The following is a 22,800-nucleotide window of genomic DNA, read 5'->3' as shown; positions in this document are numbered from 1 at the left end:
CTTACAAGGACTGACCTGATTTCCTTAGGCTAGTGTACCAGGAGGCCGGTGTCACACCAGCTCGAGACACGATTTGCAAAGAAAGATCGTGTATTTGAAAGCAAAAGTCTGCAGATGAACCAAGATAAAGTCTCAAGTTAAAGGGGCATTGTGATGGTGGGGTGGGTGGAGGAGGGCACGGAGAGCACAAGAGTCCTACCTGGAGCTCCCTCACACAGGGTAGAAAAGTCTAGGCTTCTAGGAGCCTCTAGGGATGTGTTCTGAGCTGAGCAATGTGAGTGTGCGCTGTTGTTGACTAAACTGGAGAAACTGGACCTGGTTTGAGGACACGGAAGTGTTACATCCATTTATCTTTGTCCAGTTTGGATTCAAAACAGCACTTATTTATGGACCCAACTATTTTTTTTCCCCAAACTATTTTTAACTTGCAAACCTAAACACCATTAAAAACTGGGCTTAAAAACCCATTTGAATGATTCTAACCGATCTAGGAGCAGGCTGGGATCAATCACGACTCTCAACACTTATGATTCTACCTGTCAATCATGAACTGCTTCTTTCTTCTAAGCAGCTTATGCCGCGAACCCCTGGGGATACACGGACCCCTTGAAAAAGTGATTGATCATCCCCATATACCTGAAATAAATTTTAGCAGCATCTGCTTAATACTAACAGCTGAAGGGAAGCCTTTGGGGTTCCCTGATCAAATTGCACTGGGAAATGTGAGCTCTGCTGGGAAACCCACCGCGCCGTAACCCAAAAAGAGTGGGGTCTGTGGACATCTTTGAAGCTGTAGAAATCTTAGGTCAGTTTTCTGTATTGTAGCCTAATTTCCTTGTGCTGTGGCACACAGCTAGGAGCCAGTCATTTCAACTATCATTGGCACCTGAAACTTCCAGGTGGTTAAGACACAAGATCCTGGAGTCTTGAGACCTTGTTGGAATTCTGGTCCAACACTTTCTAATTGTGTGACCTTGGACAAGTTATTTAACTTCTCTTAGCCTTGGTTTTCTCATCTGTAAATAGGGGATGATTTTAAGGGAAGTTGTGGTGAGAAATTAAATAATGCGTGTCAGGTGCATGACACCTGGTGCCAGAAGAAGGCTCAATCAATGTTAGGTATTGCTATTATCATTATTTTACTTGTTTTTTATATAGGGAAATCTTGCCTTAAGTAAAACATAATGTATGAAAATCTAGATTTGCATAAAAGGTTAATGGGGGATGTTATTTGCATTACAAAAGGATTCTTCAGTTTATGAAAGAACTGATAGGATTTCTTTTAGACAGTCAACTTCCCAACATGTCTAAAATGATTTGATTCACATAAAACTGGGTGTATACAATGTTTTAGGAATACAGCTAGTGTACAATGCACCAGACATCTGTAATACAATCATTCAGGCCAGGTCTGAACCACTGTGACAAGTTAACAATAACAATCCTGGGTATATCCCACTCCCCTTTACAAAGGGATTAGACAAACTCTGTGTGGTTTCAAAGGGCAGAGCTGGAACCAATGGGTGGAAGATAGAGTGGGGCTGATTTCAGTTCGATATAATGAAAAACTACCAAATCACTGCCGTCCAAAACTGGAATGGGTTGCCTCTGAAGTGGAAAATTTCCCAACACGAGATATTCAAATAAAAGCTAGATATCAACTTGTCAGGACTGTTAGAATGACTATTGCAAGAAACAGGGAGGTGAATTAGGGCAGTGTTTCCCAACCCTACACACACGAAATATACTATGCAAACTACATCAGTTCTTGATCTTGCATACCAGGAAGAGGCTGAGGAAGGAGGGAGAGAGAGGCTATTCAGGAGGAGGGGGTGGGGAGAAAGGAAGTGGATTGGAAAAAATATTGTTCCTCTGGTTAGGAAATACTAGATTAAATGAATTCTAAGATTTCTTCTAATTTAGAGATTGTAAAACTCTCGAATTGTTTCACAGATGTTATTTTAACTATATTCCTGGGAGAATTTTCCTATTTTAGTTGTGGAAAACTAGAACATAACACCTAAAGTAAGTGGTAAAATGGGAAAAGAATTCAGACATCCTGACCCTTTTAGACTTTTGATCCTACAGCCTCTTCTCGACTGGTGAGAATGAAAATTGAGCAAATAGAAGACAGTAGTGGCCTGAAAGCTAGAACAGATGAAAATCAAGTCAACTTCAGAGATCAGCGAAAAATCAGCTCAACTAAGGTTCCATATTGCCAGTTTTCAAGACTTTTTACACCAGCATTCCTGGTAAAGTACTTCAGAGTACTGTGATCGTACAAAGACTGAACCAAGACTGAACACGTGGAGCCAGCGTCCTCTTAAATGGGGCTCCTCAAAGACGAATCTCTGTCTCAGTTAGTCTACTTGTCTTTCAAACAGAGTTGATCATCTGGCCTTTGGATCAATAGGTTTACTTGGCCATATGTGACCAGATTATACTGCTGTTTCCATTCCCGAGGCTTTTATGACACAAAGAGTACTTCCCTTTTGATGGACATCAGCTGGGAGGACAAATCCAACTCTGCCTAGAGAGGAGGTAAAAAGCCAATTACAGAGAGCAGAACCACTTTGTGATATAGATTTTATTGGTTATTTAGGAAGAGGAGAAATTGGACACTAACAGGAAAGGAATGAAACCTCCTGGGCTGGGCCCAGAACCTGCTACTGTTAGATGAAAAATCAGAGACTCTGTGCAAAAGGTGATTGTCAGGCGGGAAAAACGGGAAGCTACCCGGTATCATAGTCAGTCATTCGAAGAAGGAGAGGAAGAAAACACAGGGAATGAGGGTGAAGTAGAAAATACTCTAGTTATACAAACGTTGGTATTGTCTTGGAGGGGACAATCTTTCCTTTGCCCATAAGTCTTAGAATGAGGAAGAGCAAATGCTGTAGTCCTAGAATTGGCACAAAAGTCAACACCGCTATGACCTTTAGTGCCCCCATAACCTGACATTCCTCTGCAAGAACATCCCTGTCTGACCCCTGATAGGAAGGCAGAGGGAGGTGAGTAACGAAGCTGCCCCAGATTCAGTGCTCCAGGTGGAGAAGGCCTCAACAAGGTGAAGAGATGAGCTAATCTGAGCTTCCTGGCCCCATTTCCAAGGATGTGATTAGTGGAGAGGCACCTGGGACCTGCTCCATTTCAGGAAACCCGGTTATGGGAACCGGTGGGGGACAGACTTGGCTCAGGACCTGAGAGAAGCAGTTAACCCTTTCCTATTGTCTGTATGGGAAACAGCCTCTTTTAGTAGTTTCCCAGGGGAAAAGAAACTCCTCAAATGGACTTAGTTTTACATCAGGCTCATAAGGGGAACCTCAGGGATATTTTCCACCTAAGTTCCTAGGGTCAATCTCTTCAGGACCTTTGAATGTTCTAGCGGAGGCTGAGAACAGGTAGGATCTAAGACTGTCTAGAAATGATATCCACAGAGAGGGCGCATTCAAAAGGGAAAGACACCTTAACAGTTCCTAAAATGTCACTGTTCACCTGGCAGACTTCCCTGGGATGTTCTGGTTCCTCTTAAAAACTTGGGTTTGGGTTAGAATCAGTCTGGAGCTCTTCAGGTGGGGTCTCTTCTGACCAGACAGGGGATTTCTTCTCAGAATAAACAGGACATCCAAAGTGGACATGAAACCCTAATCCAAATCCTGAGGTGAGTGGAGGAACGCGAGCGGAATCCATATACCACTAAGTCTAAGGACTGGGGGACTGCTGAGACCCTGAACACCAGGGCAGAAAATATCCAGAGCAGCACCCAAAGGCTCCTTGGTTGACCTGGTTGACTATGGCGGCCTGAACCTTGGGCATTTAATTTGGGGCCTCAAATTTCTTTTTTTTTTTTTAAGATTTTATTTTTCCTTTTTCTCCTAAAGCCCCCTGGTACATAGTTGTATATTTCTAGTTGTGGGTCCTTCTAGTTGTGGCATGTGGGATGCCACCTCAGCATGACCTGATGAGGAAAGCTAGGTCCCTGCCCAGGATCCGAACCTGTGAAACCCTGGGCCGCCAAAGCGGAGCACGCGAACTTAACCACTCGGACACGGGGCCGGCTGCTGGGCCTCAAATTTCTTCATCTATTGAATATAATCGATAACCTCTATAGTCCCTCTGGATCTAACATTCTATTGCTCTGAAGATGAGGTCTGAGTAAGAACACTTTCAATAACGTGGCATCAGTCCAATAGTGTATTAGTTACTAGACCCCAAACAAGTTAGGGGCAAACATTGATGGGGAGAGAAGGGCTGGGAGCTGTGGCTCATTCAAGCCTCAGTTTGTGGGAGACGAGGGTATCTGAGTTCATTGGCTCTTAGCTTTTGCATGGAGGGATTTGCATGGCTTTCTCACGGTCATGTTAATGTTCCCATACTACAGAACTCTGAGACATCAGTTAGGTAGGTCACATGCAGGTGGGAGATGTCCTGGGTAATTGTGGGGGAGTGGAAAGAGGGGTCAAGAGATTTTTCCTTCAGGTTCTGGCTCTGCCATTTACAAACTCAGTGTCATACCGCCTCTTCTTGGAACCTCATCTTCAATTATAAAATGATAACAACACCTCCCACACAAGGTTGGGAGGATTAGTTAAGATAAATAAGAAAAAGAGAAGCCCACTGAGCACCGAGTAGATGCCCATCAAATGTCAAGCCTGTGTCATACCTTGCCTGACTACCAGGGTTTATGCTGTGGAAGTCCTGATGTGGCAGGCCCTCACATCAGAGGCTCCCTCCCTAGCTTCTGCCTGCATCCAGTAGGGGGGGCAGCTGTGTCCCTGGCTACTTCTGTTAGGCCTCCCCTGCCTCTAGGATGGTGGTGGATGTTCTGCTGCATGTTCACCCCCGAGCCTCATTCCAAGGAGAAGGCCTGACAGCCGGGATGACCAGCTCATCTGCAGCACTTCTACATCGGCAACTGTCCCTCCACCCTTCATTCCCAATGCCATTCTCAAGGTGGGGCATTTCCTACTGGGCCAACACTCTCCAGGGGAAATATTTTTAAAGACCCATCCTCACCCATCAGAAGATAACAGTTATCTCACAAGATACTTGTGAGAGTGAAAAAATTTACATAAAGAGCCAGTGGTGTCCCACAACAGGCAGTCATTCAATGAATGTTAGCTCTCTTCCCTTTGGCAACGCCTCTTCCTAAAGGGGACACCTGAGAGAGGAGTGAAAGGAAGAGGAATCTCCAGTGATTTCCCAAATTCCTGCTATCTTATCAAGTGTGAGATGGTATAATAACGAATTTTCTAGAAATAAAAGACACCTTTCTCCAATAGGTTTCTCTGTGAGCAACTGAGATGGGGAGGGTGGTCAACAGCGCTGAGCACAGACTCCAGAAGGCTATGATTCAGGTCTCAGTAGACATATTTTTTGGAGTAGCACCAAGGTTGCATATTGGACAGGCACTCTGCCAGTTGCCCTGCCTGTTCTGTCCAATCCTGGCTTCTGAGAGCTGGGGTGGAAGAATTTTCCCTAAAGGAAAGCAGTCAACACCCTGTCCCACCATCCTCCTTGGGTAACTCTTTACCACGTAGGAATCTCTCTCAACAGTTTTCTTTTGGTGCCTGAGGAAGCAGCTGCCAGATCACCAGTTTGGGCTCAAGGTCCCCTCACCACGCCCCTTCCTGAACCAACCCAGAGTCCAGCAGCCAGAGCCTGGAGGACCCCCTTTCTGTCAGCTGGGAATACTCTTGGAAAAGCCCCAGAGCTTCTGTCAGCAGGAGCCCGGGAAAGCCAGCTCCCGCCCTCGGCATATTTAGTGCAGAATCCACGTGCGGAGCAGCCTTTTCCACAGAGGGTCCCCTTCCAGGTTCTGCCTGGGGCTGGCTGGCCACCTTGGAATTAGGCTGGGGACATGCTTGGGACAGGTCGTCAGAGAAAAGGCAGGACGCCCAGTTTTGAATTTCAGATGAACAAATACTTTTTAAAGGATAAGTATATCCCAAATATTGCATGGGATCGACGTACGCTTAAAAAATTCCGCTTTTTGATCTGAAACTCAAATTTAACCGTCCCTCCTGCCTTTTCATTTGCTGTATCTGAAACCCCGAGGTCGGCCTGGGGCACTTGGGGCAGCCTCCGCAGGAGGTGAGGCTGCCCGGGGTCAAGGGCCGGCGTGGGGCCCCGCCCCCGGCACCCGCGGCTTCTCCAGGCCGAAGGAAAGCGGCGAGCGCGGCTACGGCCTTCTGAGCACGGCTGCGGGCTGCACCCCGGCGGGACCGTGGGAAAGTCTCCTTCGGGAGGAAGGAGGAGTCGCGGCCTGGCCTCATTCCTGCTCGCCTCCAGCCTCGGCCCCTCCCCGCGGCTCTCCCCAACCCCGCGGCTGGCCCACCCGTCCGCCCACGGGCCGCCGCGCAGCTGGCAGCCTCCACCGCTCCAGGCAGGTCCCGGCGGCCCGCGGGCGGGGCGGCGCAGAGTGCGCAGGCGCGCCGGGCCGGTGGGCGGGGCAAACGCGCGCGCGGGCGGGAAGGGACGGCGTCGCGCGGCCGGGCGTGTGCGCGGGCGGACGTCGAAGCCTCGGCTGGCAACCCGGCGGGCGGGTGGGCGTCGCCGGTGCTCGCGGCGCAGAATGGAGGGCACGGCCGTGGCCGTGTGCGAGGTGATGCCGGGAAGGGAGAGAAAGCCGAGAAGGACGCTCTATGAGGAGGCGGGCTCTGTGGGGAGACCGCGAAGTCGGGGCAGAGGGGGCTGGCGTTGCCTGAGGTGGAGAAGGAAGGTTCGGGAAAGATAGGATTCGGTGACAGTCGGCCTGCCCCGCACGGTGCTGTGGGAAGCAGAAGGGGGTGCGGAAACGTCGTTCTGGGCCCTCGGGTGGAGCAGGGTGTGGGGCGAGGGCCTGGAGTCGCTGGATGGGGACAGGGCGAGCTTCAGAGGCCCCCAGCCCTGACCACACCGCGGACCGGAGGGCTTCTGTGCTCTGGAAGGTGGGACCGAACGCCTGGCGCGCTCGCCGCGTTTGTCCGTCTGTGACAGCCCGTTCGCGGCAGGGGCCTGCCGGAGTTCGGAGCCCCGGGGCGTGAGGGACGCCGGGCGGGTGAGATGGTCCTGGCGGCCCCTGGAGGTCCACAGCCTTCCGGCCTTCTTCGTTGTCATCAGAGGAAGTTTGAGGATCACATTCACGGGTGACAGAACCTAGGCTGGAACCCAGAGCTTCTGGCTCGCAGGCCTATGTTCTTTGCCCAGCTGCTCTCTCGTTCTGGAAAAAGAAACTTAGGGAAGATCTTAACAGAGGGAGCGCAGTGGAAGGATGTGCGAAGGAAAGTGTTAGACGGTAGAAATGCCTGGAAATCATCCTTAAAACTGGAGTACAAATTAGAATCTGAGTTCCCGAGTTCTCTTACTGAGCTCTCTCTGCCTTTGAAAAAGGGGGTAATAATTTTCCCCGTGGTACCTTAGTGTGGAAGTGAGGGTCTAGTGTCATAAGTAATAATAGGAATTCAATAAATATATTTTGTTTTAAATTTGTCTCATCAAGACTGCATGTTTTATCCAGACATCTTGGAGACCTGTTCAACTTAAAGTATTGTGTGCAGTCCTCACTGCAGATGAACTGATTAGAAATAATAGCGAATATTGATTAAGCGTTTACTTTATGCCAGGCACAGCGTTAAGCATTTTCCACGTATTATTTTGTTGACATTCAGCAGCAGCCATATGTGGGGGGTTTGTCCTCATTTCGATAAATGAGGAAGCTGATGTGCAGAGATGTTCAGTAACTTGCCCAAGGTCACCTGCTGGCATAGGCACATCAGGGATTCAAAGCCACGGGAATCTTTGTCCAGAGGGAGAGCTCTAAACTAGTATTCTGACCCTCAGAAATGTTGAGTTCATGAAGAATAAAGATGATTCATAGCTAGCTGCCATTCTCATTCATAGTCTTCATGTTGGCTTTTGTTTAGGGAGAAAAAGAAAAACAGGAAAAACTCGCACTTAATTTTTCCAAATTGTTATTTCCAGATGAACCTATCCTTTGAATAAAGCAATTTATTGTCTCCGTTTCCTGTCTTGTCGGGCATTGTGTTGAATTTCAGTCCCCTTTCTTACGTCGCTTCCCTAGCTATTTCTTCTTTTTAGACACAGTGCTTTGTTTGGAACAAGTGTAAAGTTGACATTTTGCAAGCAAGAATACTATTTTTTGGAAATTAGAATTAACTGTATCATACAAATTTATTATTGCCATGATTTCTAAAGAAGATTGTTTTTTCTTTGAATTGTGCCCTTTTCAGATTTTGAAATATTTAATAATTCACTGGAAGTGTGAAACAGCAGGAGTATCAAAGGGAACGTTGTTAGAAGGACAGCTAGTGATTTCCATAGAAGCATTAAATTCTAAGCACCAGACAAATACTCTTCATTGTGTAACAACTAGTAAGTGGAGGAAGAAAAAATCCTCATTTTCGGTGTTTGTTTTGTCGTGATTTGTGTTATAGTTTATTTAAAAATTTTAATTAGTCATAATCTTATATCATGTTATCACTCTAAGGTTGTTCTCTAATTAAAAAACTTAAATGATACTGTAATGGATATCTGATGCTAGATTTACAAATGTGCCGTACAGGAAAGGTGAGTAGAATGACTTATCACAGGATTTATTTTACTGGCTCAAGTTAAGGATGCTTAGAAACAGTCTCACTCTTACACTTGGTTTTAACCTCCTCTTTCACACAAAAATTACGTTACATTGAATTTTGTTTCCTTTCTCTGTTGTGTCCAGCCTTTGGTAGTTGGAAAAGAGCCAGAAAATAAAGGAAAAGGAAAAGAAATAAAATGATAAATGGTGCACACTTTGATGATCCTCACTTGCAGTTAGTTTGAAAATACATCTCTCTTCCAGTTGGCTCTTATTCTTACATCGTTTTTGCCTGTTCTCTTAAAGGAAAGCTGATGTATTGAATAGCCCTGAAACAACTAATTGTCTCGAATTTGTGAAGTGATAGCCTTTTTGGGGTTGTTTTGGTGTGTTTGTGTGTGTCTGTATAGGTTTATTGAAGGGTACTTTGGAATGAAGTTGCCCTATCAGCCTCAGAGGAGTCACCTGAGTCCCAGTTGAGACTGGCTAGTACTTCAGACTCTACAAGACATTTTCTTGTTGGGAATGACCTGTCTTCTCTTTGTGTACCTAGCAGTAAGCATCCTCAAGAGAGGTAGGATAGGTTGGTTTGCTGTTACTCTGCATGAACTCCACTCTGACCGGACAGAGTTCCCACCATTCATGAGAGGTGGTTAGCTACGTGGCTAGGGGGATGTTGGTTTGTATCTGGTTGTATTAGCTTGTGCATTGATTCTAATCCAGTAAACTGTGGCCAGGGAAGCAGAGTTGACTTCACTGAAAGCAAAGAACTTGAGCCACAATAGCTTTTGGCAAGAAACTCAATTCCATACATATTTTGAGCCTAATGGACTTCTTAACCCCATCTAGTAGAGGGGGCATTTCTCTTCTCTTTATTGTCTCTGATCTTTTTGTAATTATTTTCATAATTTTTTTGGCAGGAGGAAAGGTGATACATGCTTGTCATAAAACATTCCATTACAGAAACATATATTATGGAAAGAGACTTTCCAGTAATTTCACCCCTTGAGATAATCATTTATTAACATTCAATACATATTCTTCTAGGTTTTTCTTTGCGTATGTTCATAGCCTCTCACCAGGTGGATAAAATGCCAGATCACCAGCATTCTGGGATTGAGGGGTAAGGGGTGTTGGGTCTCTCAGCAGTCAGTGTTTATGGTCCTTCAATCCGTTTGTTTTTAGTACAGTTTTGATTCTCAGCCTGGAGACCCATGCTTCTATCTTTTCAAAGAATAATCTCTCCTCCAACCCCCACCAAGGTTAGGGAGGGCCAGTCACACTTGTCTGTTGAGTAGTAATTGTTGAAAGCTTTAATAAACGTTATTTATTGTAGCTTTTCCCAAAATGTGTGCTATAGGACGTTTTTGTGAGCTGTGAGAGAGAAGTTATGTAGTCATCTAAATTCGAGGAATGCTGATTAAAATCAAATGAGTTTTGTTACTTTAGATCTTCTCAGAACCTTTAGTATGCCAGTGTGGACTGTGAATCTTTAAAAATGGGCTATAATGGGGCCGGCCCTGTAGCCAAGTGGTTAAGTTCGCTCGTTCTGCTTCGGTGGCCCAGGGTTTTGCCAGTTTGAATCCTGGGTGCGGACATGGCACCGCTCATCAAGCCATGCTGAGGCGGCGTCCCACATGCCACAACTACAAGGACCCACAACTAAAAATACACAACTGTGTACCAGGGGGCTTTGGGGGGAAAAAGAAAAAAAATAATAAAATCTTAAAAAAAAATGGGCTATAGTATATAGCATTTCCCAAATATATTTGACCTCATAGCTTCTTCTTTTTGTAAGATCACCTTCTGTTGTGTAGAGGGAATTTTAGGGAATGTTGTTGCTTTAAAAATGTGTTCTACAAATAAGTTTCTATTGCGATCTTAGCATTTAAAGGATAGCACTTTATTACTTAGAAGTATAGCTGAAAATTGGGGGCTGGATAGAGTGTGGAGTCGGCAGGATGATTGCTCTTCCTGAGCACATTCACTAAAAGTGACCCATTTTCAACAACTGTTGACATGGTATTTGTTAAAACTAAGAAAAGATATTAGAGGAAATAGTGTGACATATGCAATTGAGAAATATCATGGACGCACTGCAAGACATAAAGGCTGTGCTTTTTTTCTTCATATTCTAGGTCTTCACTAATCCTTAGTGTAGGCCCGCCTTCACCTGCCATCCCTGTCCCAGTGACCTACTGTCCTTTAAGTTAGAGCCAGTATATCCTTGTGAGGAACACTGAGAAAAAAAGATGATTGTCTTTTATTAAACGTTCTATTTTCCTTGGGCTCAGGCCTTTTGAAGTGTGTATCATTTGTCCAGAATCATTCAAAATCTGGAGATCTAGAGCATTGCTGTCCAATAGAACTTGTTGTGATGATGGAAATGTTCTGTATCAGTGCTGTTTGATATAGTAGCCATTAGCCACACTTGTCTATTGAGCACTTGAAATGTAGCTAATGTGACTGAGGAACTGAATTTTTCATTTAGTTTAGCTAATTTAAATTTAAATAACCACATATAGCTAGTGGCTACTGGGTTGGACAGCACACATTTAGAGAATGGTGTTGCCTCTCACTCTAGTGATTCTCAATCTTTTTTCCCCTCCTAAAGAGTACACATTTCTTGAGGAATAGACACGTTTCCATTGGTTCCTATGGCAGTGGCTCTTAACTGTAGGGTCACATCCCTCTGGGGGAGGGCATGTTCAATTTGGAAAAAAGCCTCCAGGTGGTTCTGATCTTTTTTCCCATTAGACTTATACTGAAAGATAGGATTTCCAGATTTAGCAAATAAAAATACAAGACACATTTAAATTTGAATTTCAGAAAAACAATGAATAATTTTTTGGTATAAGTATGTTTTATGCAATATTTTATTTGCTTGCTTTCTCCCTCATCCTCTGTCTCTGTAGAATTATTGCTCTAAATGTTCTAATGTTCAGATTTAGAACTCTAGGTACAGAGAATTCTTACCTCACAGTCTAGTAGAGTTTTTTCCTACTGAGGAGTAAACTGGTCAAAAGAAGGGCCAAAAGTTTTAATTGTGTCTTATACTAGAACATGGGTTATGGCATGATATACTCTAGTTACTAGCTACAGTTTGCCATCTTCCCATAATCTTTTTCTATCAGGAATAGTAATATCCAAAGAGACAATTCTGGTGTTGAACATAGGTGAAAAGACTTGCTATTTGGTTCTCATCTCCAAGAAGTTATTCTGTCCCCAGTTGTTGTAGCCTCATAATACTTTTTTAGTGCCTCCACTTTTACTGAACTCATTAGTAGTGGTCACCTTTTTTATGTTCTGAATTTGTGAGCAGTGTTTTCAGGCTCCCATTAGATTCTTTAGATAAAATCCATTTAATTGTTTTATTTGTGATATTTTTTGTATTCTGTTTCTTACAGTTGCTTCTGCTGGAAGCATTTATGGTGGTTTGGTCCTCGAGAAGTTCTTAAAAGGTAAAGAATTACTCAACTTCCACAAGACTAAATCTCTTTCTGGCAATGAATTTGATCTTTTCTGAAACAGACTTATTCTGAAAGATAGGGTTTCCAGATTTAGCAAATAAAAATACAAGACACACACTTAAATTTGAATTTCAGAAAAACAATGAATAATTTTTTGGTATAAGTCTGTTCCATGCAGTATTTTATCTGGCAATCCTGCTGAAAAATGATCTATAAAATTGTATAGATACAGGAATGTACAAGATATCTAGGTCACTGTAGCTTATCTGAATACTCTCTACACAGCCTCAGGCAAAATTTTCCCAGATGTAAAATAAAATTTTTAGTAAAGTATTTGTTCCTGTCTACCTCAAAGAAATAATGTGTGGAGAATGCTTTTACTGTAAATTATTTTGGCTGTTATTAATACTGTTTTCCACATGCCAAAATCGGTGTAGTTTGGGGACTTTTGGTAACTTTGGTTTTAAAGTTCTTCTTTCCTTGGCTTGAGAATAATCTAAAGCTGAAGGACACCTGTTTATGTTAAAGAGACCAAAATGATCTGAGAACTGTTGTGCTTTCATTTTTATCTTCTATGGTTGTATGGTTTGTACATATTACCCAGTGGGCCTAAGTTTCGTAACGAGTGGTTAATTTACAAATTTTACAAAATAATTTTTTAAAAGACATTTTCCCCAGCTAAATTGGAATATAAGTAGATTGTGGGGTTTTTTGTTTTTTGAGGAAGATTAGCCCTGAGCCAACATCCACTGCCAATACTCCTCTTTTTGCTAAGGAAGATTGGCCCTGAGCTAACATCTGTGCCCATCTTCCTCTATTTCATATGTGGGACGTCTACCACAGCATGGCTTGATGAGCGGTGTATGGGTCTGCACTCGGGCTCCAAACCAGCAAACCCTGGGCCGAAAGTGGAGTGCGTGAACTTAACCGCTACACCACTGGCCGGCCCCTGTGGTGTTTTTAAACAAATTTATATTTGTCATTGCTTTAGGAAAATATGGTATATATTAAATATGGAAACGACCAAAAAACTACATTAGAAAGCTGTATGTTATAACATAAATTTTTATTAAATATATTATCATTGGACTTTTTTAAATGGCAAGGTTTCTAGTGTTTTTTAAAATGCAATCAATTAAAAAATTTAATTTATAACCAAATTTCCAGCAACTCAGTTACTGCATAAACCAAAAATACCTTTGTTTATCTTGGTCATATCAAAGAAAAAGAAGAAACTATTTTTGCAACTTGCAAAATTAATGATTCTAAAGACATAAATGTATTGAAAACAGTTTTACCTTTTGAAACTTCTTTTTTGAAGTAATTTTTAGTTTAAGCATGGGGATTTAAAAGTGTTTGCTTGCTAAATTAAGGGTCATCAGCTATATTCCTCTTTGCATTCTAAATTGTCTTTGCCCTCTGAATCCACCTTTCAAGCTGTCTGTATCCTGGATTTTTAATAGACCTCAGCTTTTTGCTCTGTGATTTAATTTTGTTTAGATTCTGCTTGGTGTGCACACATTTGAAAATGGTAATTGTGGAAGAAAAATAATAAAACAAAAAATAAATTGAGATTTTTGTTCTTAGCTCCATAACAGATACTCTGTGGGAGCTTGGGTAGAATATTCTCTCTGTACGAACAATCACAGTGATGGTTTATTGAGCATTTACTACGCACTGAGCCTTGTGCTTGACACAGATGGGTTCCAGTGGGGAACAAGATAGTCTGGTTTCTCCCCTTATGCCCATACTTAGGATACCTTAGTCACTTAATTTTACTGCCTCTCAAAACCTATGCCTGGAAGAGAGGAAGAATCAGCTTATTGTCCTGGAGAGTTTGCTCCGATTCTAAGACCTTTGGTAAATCTGAATGTAACTTTAAGAATCGTGAATTGACTGCCTCAAAATCATCTAGTCTATTTATCAATCTTTAGTTCTCTTCTTTTTTGGATTATGCCCTTGGGATGATGCAAAGGACGGAAAGATCATTCCTAATGCCACTGCTCCAGTTAGTATGTGTGAAAGTGCTTTGAAAGAAGTGAAAATCCATGTAAATAAAAGGGAGTTTGTTATTAGCACTAGGGAGGAGATAGGAGCATTTCCTGCAACATAAACCTATACTTAACGTGTCTGTACATTGAGTGGTCGGATCATACATAATGCTACTTCTTTGACTAATATTTGTGAAAACACTTTGAAAAAAGTGAAAAGCCATATAAGTACAAAGGGAATGGTTTTATTATCATTGTTAATACTAGAGAGAAAGTATTGAGTCGAGTATAGTGTATGGAATAACCACCTGTATTATACTAATACAAACTTTAGACAGTTTGTGTTCCAGTGACTTAATTTTGTTATTTTAAAAGCTCAAAGCAATTTTATGCATATTTATGTAGTCTATTTTTATATCCTTCTGATAAGGTGGAGCTGGCTAACTTTTTGTACAAAGTAGTAGTACTGCACATCAAGTACACAATAAAAATTGAGTCATTTGTTCGTAGTTAATCACATTTAGTAGCCAACTTTGTTTCAGCCTGTCATTTCTCCGGCTGTTAGAGCTCATAATACTAACCTCCACTCAATAATGCTATTTATTCTTATTAATTAGTAACAAAAATGACTCAGTGAAGCTCACAAAGGAAATTGTCCAAGACTAAGATTTGAATCCCTTAGCTCCCTGGCTTATGCACCATTAATTATACCTTTATTACTATTGTTATTTATTTAGCATTCCTGTAACATTAGCAAACTGCTTCAAATTAGTCCATTCACAAACCTTTACACTGTTTAATTAGGTTCATCAGGAGGTCTCTCATTGCAGATTCATTAAACATCGGATTTCCAGATGCTAAAGAATTATGTATCTATACAAAATTAATAGTATGGCTCTGAATTCAGTTTGTCAATTATGTTGTCCTCTTCATCGCTCGGTTGATTTCTCTCAGTGCCTAAAGAATAAGGTTTGAGCTCTGTTTAGGGCAACTGTACTGTTGTAGAGCCATCCAGCTTCAGTTTTCTTTACTCTTCAGTCTATTCTATCAAGGTTGTGTCAAGGTACTTTTTCTCTGAATCTGGACTACTTCAGAGCAATTCTTATACAAACAGGCTAATATTTCTGTGTGTTTATCCGTGCTGGATTAATAAACAATGACCAAGATAATCTCCCTATTTTCCTACCTCTTTAATGGTTTATGTTCTCTGTTTTGTTTTCTTTCTTCTCTGGTTTCTAACTATTCATACTTTTATCCAGTAAGCCTTTATTGAACATCTATCTTTCCACAAGGAAGTCATAGGGAGGGTAACTCTGAATATAAAATACAGTGTGGTAAGTAGTCTAATGGAGGTACGTGTGTTCAAGGTGCTTCTTTGGTAACCCAGAGAATACTCCCTCAAGTTCAGTCACTGATATGCCTTTCTTCCCTTCATTATTCTGCATTATTATTCTACATTCACGTCAGGTCGCTTTTCTACTTTTAATGCTTTAGCTATCATTTCTATGCTGACGAGACGTTTTTTTCCTTCTCTATCACTAACGTGGTTCCAGCTTTGTCAGACTATTCCATTTGAGGGCGCCTCTGAAATATCATGTGCAACAGGTCTAAAATGGGGTTCATTTTCTTCAAACTAACTTGCTGTGTAGTCTTTCCATTCCTTTTAATGATACTAACATTCTCATAATTCTCCAGGCTTAAAAATTTTGGCTTTGGGGCCAGTCCCATGGCCGAATGGTTAAGTTCACGTGCTCTGCTTCAGTGGCCCAGGGTTTCACCAGTTTGGATCCTAGGCATGGACCTAGCACCGCTCATCAAGCCATGCTGAGGTGGCATCCCACACAGTAGAACTAGAAGGATCTACAACCAGAATATACAGCTGTGTGCTGGGGGGCTTTGGAGAGAAGAAGAAAAAAAAGATTGGCAACAGATGTTAGCTCAGGGCCAATCTTTAAAAAAAAAAGTTGGCTTTTTTTCTTTTTGGCTTCTCCTTTTTCTTTTCTCCATTATCTAATCTAATTGAATTTTTTGGTTAAATTTGCTTTTATAGTATAGAATTATTATTTATTAAATTATATATTAAACATAGTTTTATATTCCTCACTTAATGACTCCTGATTGCTTATTAGAATAAAACACCTCAGACCAGATTTGAGGTCCTCTGTCAATTAGAATAATCTTCTATACTTTGAAGAATGATGCCCATTAAGATAGATAAATTCTTACATGTTTAAAAATTCTCATTACTTCATATTAATATATGTCTACTATTCTGCATCGTATACTTATCCATTATGTAGAAATCCATTTACGTATATTCTTATCCACTTATATAGAACTACTTCTGTCATAAACATGTTTGGTGGAACATGATGGATTTAGTTTTGTCTGTCTTGCCCAGGTCTAGAAGCTACTTCCTATCATGTTCTTACTCTAGTGAAGAAAAGAAAAAGAAAGGGTAGAAGAGAGTAATGAGATGGTGCAATATGAAAAAAGCCTTATTTATAGGTCTCTATTTATTTTACTGTTTGTTTCTTGTCTCTTCTATTCATATTATTTTTATATTTTATCTTTTAAAATATCTCCTCCTCATTCCCATGTTTATTGACATAATTTAACTCTATAGTAAGACATAATTTGTCCAATCATTTAAAAATATGTTCAAGTGTTTTTCCCAAGTCAGAAAATTTACAGCCTTTTTTCCTTCAAAAAACTGATAAATACACCAGCCCTTGAAGGTAGGAGTGACAGCTTTGCTGTTGATGTGCGGTTATGTGGTTATGATAGTTCTCTTCTTGCCTCGTTCCTGTTTTCCACCCTTTTGGCATCAGGGAGACTTTCAAAAAATGTTTAATTTTGTCCTCTTTGTTAATTTGTTAGGAAAGGAAATGAGAAGTGGTGCTTTTTGTACATTAGAGAGATTGACCAGTCTAGGCTTGCTCAGCTTTGAGGGAGACACTCAAAATGCTGAACTCTTGGATGTCTGACTTAGTTTTTTTTAAATCTGAGATTCTCATAGTCAAAGATGAAAGATCTATTATAATTTTATATCTTACAAGATCAGCAACTCTAAGGCTCAGTTCTTATGTAACGCTTTTTTCCCCAGGAGCTCATTTTGTAGACATGATCTCATTTGTTCTTGAGAGGTAGGTCAGACATAAGTGTTGTCACCATTTCTGTTTCAAAGATGAGGAAACTGAGACTTACTTCAGCCTCACATATTAAGTTTAGAAGTAAAGGAAGAATTTGTGGATTTGTAGGTCCTTGGTTACCCTGTAAGTCCACACTTAGTCCTCAAGCTTTTGATACCTTCTAAGCAGGCTCTTGCTGCCAATTTTGCATAACACATGGCAAGATTTTATAAAGAGAAGATTGGTTGAAGGTAAAGAGAAGTTAAAATAAATGAATTTATCCTCGTTTGCTTCCTTAATATTTCTTTAGTCTTTTCCCTGTTAAATTTCTCTAATCGTACTTCACTATTGAGAATATTTTCAAGATTTGATGTGAAAGGGAAGAGGATGGAAAGGACATGAACCTTGACATGTTTTTTTCCTTTTAAACTTGGGTAGGTAAAGGAGGAAGAGAAGGAAAGCTTTTATTGTTGGAGATCTTGAGAGTTGGTGCATACTCCAGCTGAGTAACTTTTATTCAGCACTCTGTGGGAACTAGCCTACCTTGTACCTGCTTTGGCTTAAAATACTTGAACTATTGTTATTCCTCATTTAGTAATCAGCTGGACACTTCTTGCTCCAACTCTGGCCTCTTGGGTTACCATATCCCTTTCATCTCCATAGCAGAAAATGTTAGCTGCCTCTGGTAGTGAATTTGGCTAGTATGGGAAGAGAGTACATTTTGAGTATTCTTACCTGAATAGACTTTATGGTTAGCCATTTAGCACATTTTTAACAGTGGTCATATGACACTATATACAAAAGTTAACTCAAAATGGATCAAAGACCTAAAGCTAAGAGCTAAAACTATAAAATCTTAGAAGAAAACATAGGTGTAAATCTTCATGACCTTGAATTAGGCAATGTTTTCTTAGATAGGACATTTAAAGCACAAGCAACCAAGGGAAAAATGGATAAATTGGACTTCATCAATATTAAAAACTTCTGTGGGGTCTGGCTCAGTGCCTCAGCAGTTAAGTTCACACGTTCTGCTTCGGCGGCCTCTGGTCCACTGGTTCAATCCCAGGTGCGCACCTACGCATGGCTTGTCAAGCTATGCTGTGGTAGGCGTTCCACATACAAAGTAGAGGAAGATGGGTAGCTCAGGGCCAGTCTTCTTCAGCAAAAAAAAGGAGGAGGATTGGCAGCAGATGTTAGCTCAGGGCTAATCTTCCTCAAAACAAAAATAAAAACAAAAAAAACTTGTGTGCTTCAAAAAACACTATCAAGAAAGTGAAAAGACAAAAGAAATGGTTATTATGTAATGTGATGGAGGTGTTAGCTAATGCCACAGTGGTAATCATCTTACAGTGTATAAGTGTATTAAACTAAAAGGTTGTATACCTTAAACTTACACACTGTTGTATGTCAATTATATATCAATAAAGCTGGGAAAAAAACTAAAAAAATAGAGTGAAAAGACAGCCCACATAATATTTGCAAACTATATATCTGATAAGAGTCTAATAATCCAGAGTACATAAAGAACTCTTGCAAGTCAACAATAAAAAGACAACCTAATTTAAAAATGGGCAAAGGATCTGAATAGACATTTGTTATGAATCGACTGTCTGTGTCCTGCAAAATTCATATATTGAAACCCTAGTCTCCATTGCAATGGTGTTTGGAGATGAGGCCTTTGGGAAGTAATTAGGGTTAGATTAGGTCATGAAGCTGGGGCCCTCATGATGGGGTTAGTGGCTTTAAAAAAAGAGGTGTACCCCCTGAGGAAAGGCCATGTGAGGACACAGTGAGAAGGCAGCCGTCTGCAAGCCAGGAAGAGAGCTCTCCCCAGGAACTGAATCACTGGCACCTTGATCTTAGACTTCCAGCCTCCGGGACTATGAGAAATAAATTTCTGTTGTTTTAAGGCACCCAGTTTATGGTATTTGTTATGGTAGCCTGGGCAGACTAAAACAGCATTTATCCAAAGTGGCCAATAAGCCCATGGAAAGATGCTCAATGTCATTAGTCATCAGGGGAATGCGATACCATGATGAGATACCACTTTCTACCCACTAATATGGCTGTAATTCTAAACAAGAAAATAAGCATTGGCAAGGATATAGAGAAATTGAAATGCTCATACTTTGCTAGTAGGAATGTAAAATGGTGCAGCCACTTTGGAAAACAGTTTGGAAGCTCCTCAAATAGCTAAACGTTGAATTATCATATCACCTAGTAGTATTCACCCAAAAACTTATACACAAGTATTTATAACAGCATTATTCTTGGAATAGAAAATGTAGGTGGGTACTGTATAAAAGGCTTTGGAAATCTGATTTTTAAATTCTGTCTTAACATCTTTGAACCTTAGTTTTTGGGTATGTAAATGAAAAATGTAGGTCTCTTTCACAGTAGTTTTAATTTTATAATGTGAAAGCAATTTGAAAAAGTATAAAGCACTATGTAAATGAACAGGAATGATATTTTGTATTTCCAGAAGTATTTCTCATCCTTTAAAAAAGATAAATAGGCTATTTCTCTGTACCCGAGTCCCTTCCTGTTGAGCCTGTGTCACCTCATCTTGTGCTGTTTAAGTCTTTGCCTCTCATACTGGCTTCTTTGCCCTACGTGCAGATATTATCAAGTCTTCCCCAGTTTTACAAAACAAGGAACAAAAACAAGCAACCCTCAATCCTACTGTTTATTTTTCTCCTTTCCTATATAAATTTCTTAAGGGCGCAGTCTTCACTTACTGCTCTTACCTGTTTTCATTCACTCAATTCCTTAGTCCCTTATAAATTCACTTTTCACTCTCACTATTCTATTGAAATCATCCCTGGATGGTTAACATTAACCTCTATTATATGTTTGCATTTTAATCATTGTTTTATAATTGTAAAATGAATACATTTTTGTTGTAGAACATTTGGAAAATGCATAAAATATAAAGAAAAAACAAAAGTCACTCCATAAGTCCATCATTCAGAGATGATAATTTTTAACATTTTGATGTTTTTTCCTTCCAATCTGTATAGTGATAACTACACACAAGCCCAAACAATATATCAGATGTATCTAATATGGCTGCAAGACTGAATGATCTGGCTCATTTCTGCCTCTCCAAGCCTTATTTCCAACTCTTCTTTCCTCAGCTCACTTGTTCTCCAGCCACACTGGCCTCATTTCTGTTCCTTGACACACACCAAACCCTTTCTCATCTCTGAGCTTTGTACTTATTCCCTTTACCTGTAATGTTCTTTCCCTGGTTTATCGTGTGGCTGATTGGTTCACTTCCATTTCTGTATCTCAGCTCAAGTGTCACCTCCTCAGAGAAGCCTTCCCTCACTACCATATCTGAAGTAGTTTATCTCACTACTCTACTTATTTCTTTCATAGCACCTATTATATTCTTTAGGGACCTAGTGGGGTTTTTTGTTACTGCTATTTGTCTTTCTCAATTAGAATTTAAGCTCCATGGTGAGAGGGATATTGTCTGCCTTAATCATCCCTGTGTTTCCAGAACCCAATACAATGTCTGGCATATAGCAGTTGTTGAATAAATATTGGTTGAATTAATGAATGTATTAGTCGTCTCCTTTTGTATGGTTTTAACCTCTTTCTCCCTGTGCCTCCTTCAAATTAGTCTATGACAGACGAGAGGTTCTTAACTTATGGTCATTCATCTAAAATTTTGTGCAGAGTTTTGTGTTTGTGTACCTGTATCTGGTGAGAAGGAGCATAAGTTAATCAGATTTTAACAGTCTGTGACCCAGTGAAGATTAAGATGGCAGGCTGGGGCCAACCCAGTGGCACAGTGGTTTAAGTTCACACGTTCTGCTTTGGTGGCCCAGGGTTTGCTGGCTCGGATCCTGGGTGCGGACCTATGCACTGCTTGTCAAGCCATCCTGTGGCAGGCGTCCCACATATAAAGTAGAGGAAGGTGGGCATGAATGTTAGCTCAGGGCCAGTCTTCTTCAACAAAAAGAGGAGGATTGGTGGCACATGTTAGCTCAGGGCTAATCTTCCTCCAAAAAAAAAAAAAGGCAAAAAATAAGATGGCAGGCTAACTTTTCACCCATTCTTTAAATAATTATATTCCTTACATTCCTCCCATACACATAACTGTTGTCCCCCTAAAGTGGCATCTGTTCTCTTTTTTCCTTTCCCTTCTCACCTAAACTTTTTAAGATTAGTCATCTGAATTTCCACACGTGTCTCAAATTGAGCATGTCTAAAATTTAATATCCCATGTTCTCCCCTAAGCCTGATCCTCCTCCGAGTTCATTTCCTATTTCACTATCTAAGTAGTTATCCAGCTTAGTGGTCTCAGTTTTTCTTTACTTTTCTCTTCCTTGCACTCATATCCAGTCAATCTCAAAATTTTGCCGATTTTACCTTCTAAGTATTTCTTGAATCTGCTCCCTTTTCTCTATCCCTATAATGGTTGTAATTCAGAATCTCATTATTCTTGCCTGTAATAATTTCCTAATTGGTGTTTTTATCTCTAGTCTTGGCCCCTCAAATCCGTTTTCTTCAAAGTTGCGACTCCTAAGTCCGCGCTGCTCCATAACTGATTCTCACTCTTACTAAAATGATCTATTAATGCATCTGTCTCCCTCATGGACCTTGAGTTTCTTGAGGGTAAGGTTTTTGTCTTAGTTATCCCTGTATCCCCAGTGTTTAGCCCACTGTTGGCCACGCAGTGGGTACTCCATAAATGTTTAAAAACACCTAAAAAAATTTGACATATGAAATATTTGCTTAAATACATAAAATATCAAAGGCTTATATAAAAAATAAGTGTACTCATTACACAAAATTAGATATTGGATCGGTATATTTGCTTCAAGCTTTTTTTTTAAATGATAATACATTAGAGGTAAAGTTGAAAACTCTCCCATTCCCTACAAGTTTTAAGAATAAAATCTGATAAGTTCTGAAATATGTGCTTATTCGTCATATATGTATTTTCCTTGGTGAAGTGTATATTCATATCTTTTGACCATATTTTAATTAAGTTGTTTGTTTTCTTATTGAATTTTGAGAGTTTAAAAAAATAGATTCTGGATACAAGTCCTTTATCAGATACGTGATTTGAATATATTTTCTGCCAGTCTTTGGCTTTCCTTTCATTCTTTTAAGTGTCTTTAGAGGAGAAATTCTTAATTTTTATTAAGTCAGATTTATCATTTTATTCTTTTACAGATCACACTTTTGGTGTCATAGCTAAAAAACCTTTGCCTGGCCTAAGGTTACAAACTTTTCCTTCTATGTGTTCTTCTAAAAGTTTTATAGTTTTGGGTTTTACATTTATGTCTGTGACCCATTTTGAGTTAATTTTTTTATACTGCAAAATTTGAATTGAAGTTTATTTTTTTGCCTATGGATATCCCAGTTGTTCCAGCATCATTTATTGAAAAGCCTATCCTTTCTCCACTAAGTTGCTTTTGTACTTTGCTGAAAACTAATTGACCATATGTATGTTGGTTTTTTTCTGGACTTTGTATTCTGTTACTTCAGTCTGTTTGTCTTGATGCTAATACTGTCTTGATTTCTGTAGGTTTAAAATAGGTCTTCAAGGGGGCCTCCCGGTGGTGTAGTGGTTAAGTTCCCATGCTCCGCTTCCACAGGCTGGAGTTCACAGCTTCAGA

General features: G+C 40.6%; 1 protein-coding gene across 1 annotated transcript in view; it reads left to right on the top strand.

Moving 5' to 3' along the window:
- The first annotated feature begins 6,565 nt into the window (after positions 1 to 6,565).
- C17H11orf80 (chromosome 17 C11orf80 homolog) overlaps positions 6,566 to 22,800 on the top strand; it is an 81,776-nt gene continuing 65,541 nt past the window's right edge. The window contains exons 1-3 of the mRNA XM_046643842.1: positions 6,566 to 6,601; positions 8,229 to 8,370; positions 11,980 to 12,033. Of these exons, the coding sequence (XP_046499798.1) occupies positions 6,572 to 6,601; positions 8,229 to 8,370; positions 11,980 to 12,033 (226 nt within the window). The 5' untranslated portion in view covers positions 6,566 to 6,571. The remainder of the gene's footprint in view (positions 6,602 to 8,228; positions 8,371 to 11,979; positions 12,034 to 22,800) is intronic.

The sequence above is a fragment of the Equus quagga genome, chromosome 17, assembly GCF_021613505.1.
Source record: "Equus quagga isolate Etosha38 chromosome 17, UCLA_HA_Equagga_1.0, whole genome shotgun sequence".
Classification (NCBI taxonomy): Eukaryota; Metazoa; Chordata; class Mammalia; order Perissodactyla; family Equidae; genus Equus; species Equus quagga.
Note: the sequence above shows the minus strand (reverse complement) of the source record. Positions and strands in the feature narration are given on the sequence as shown.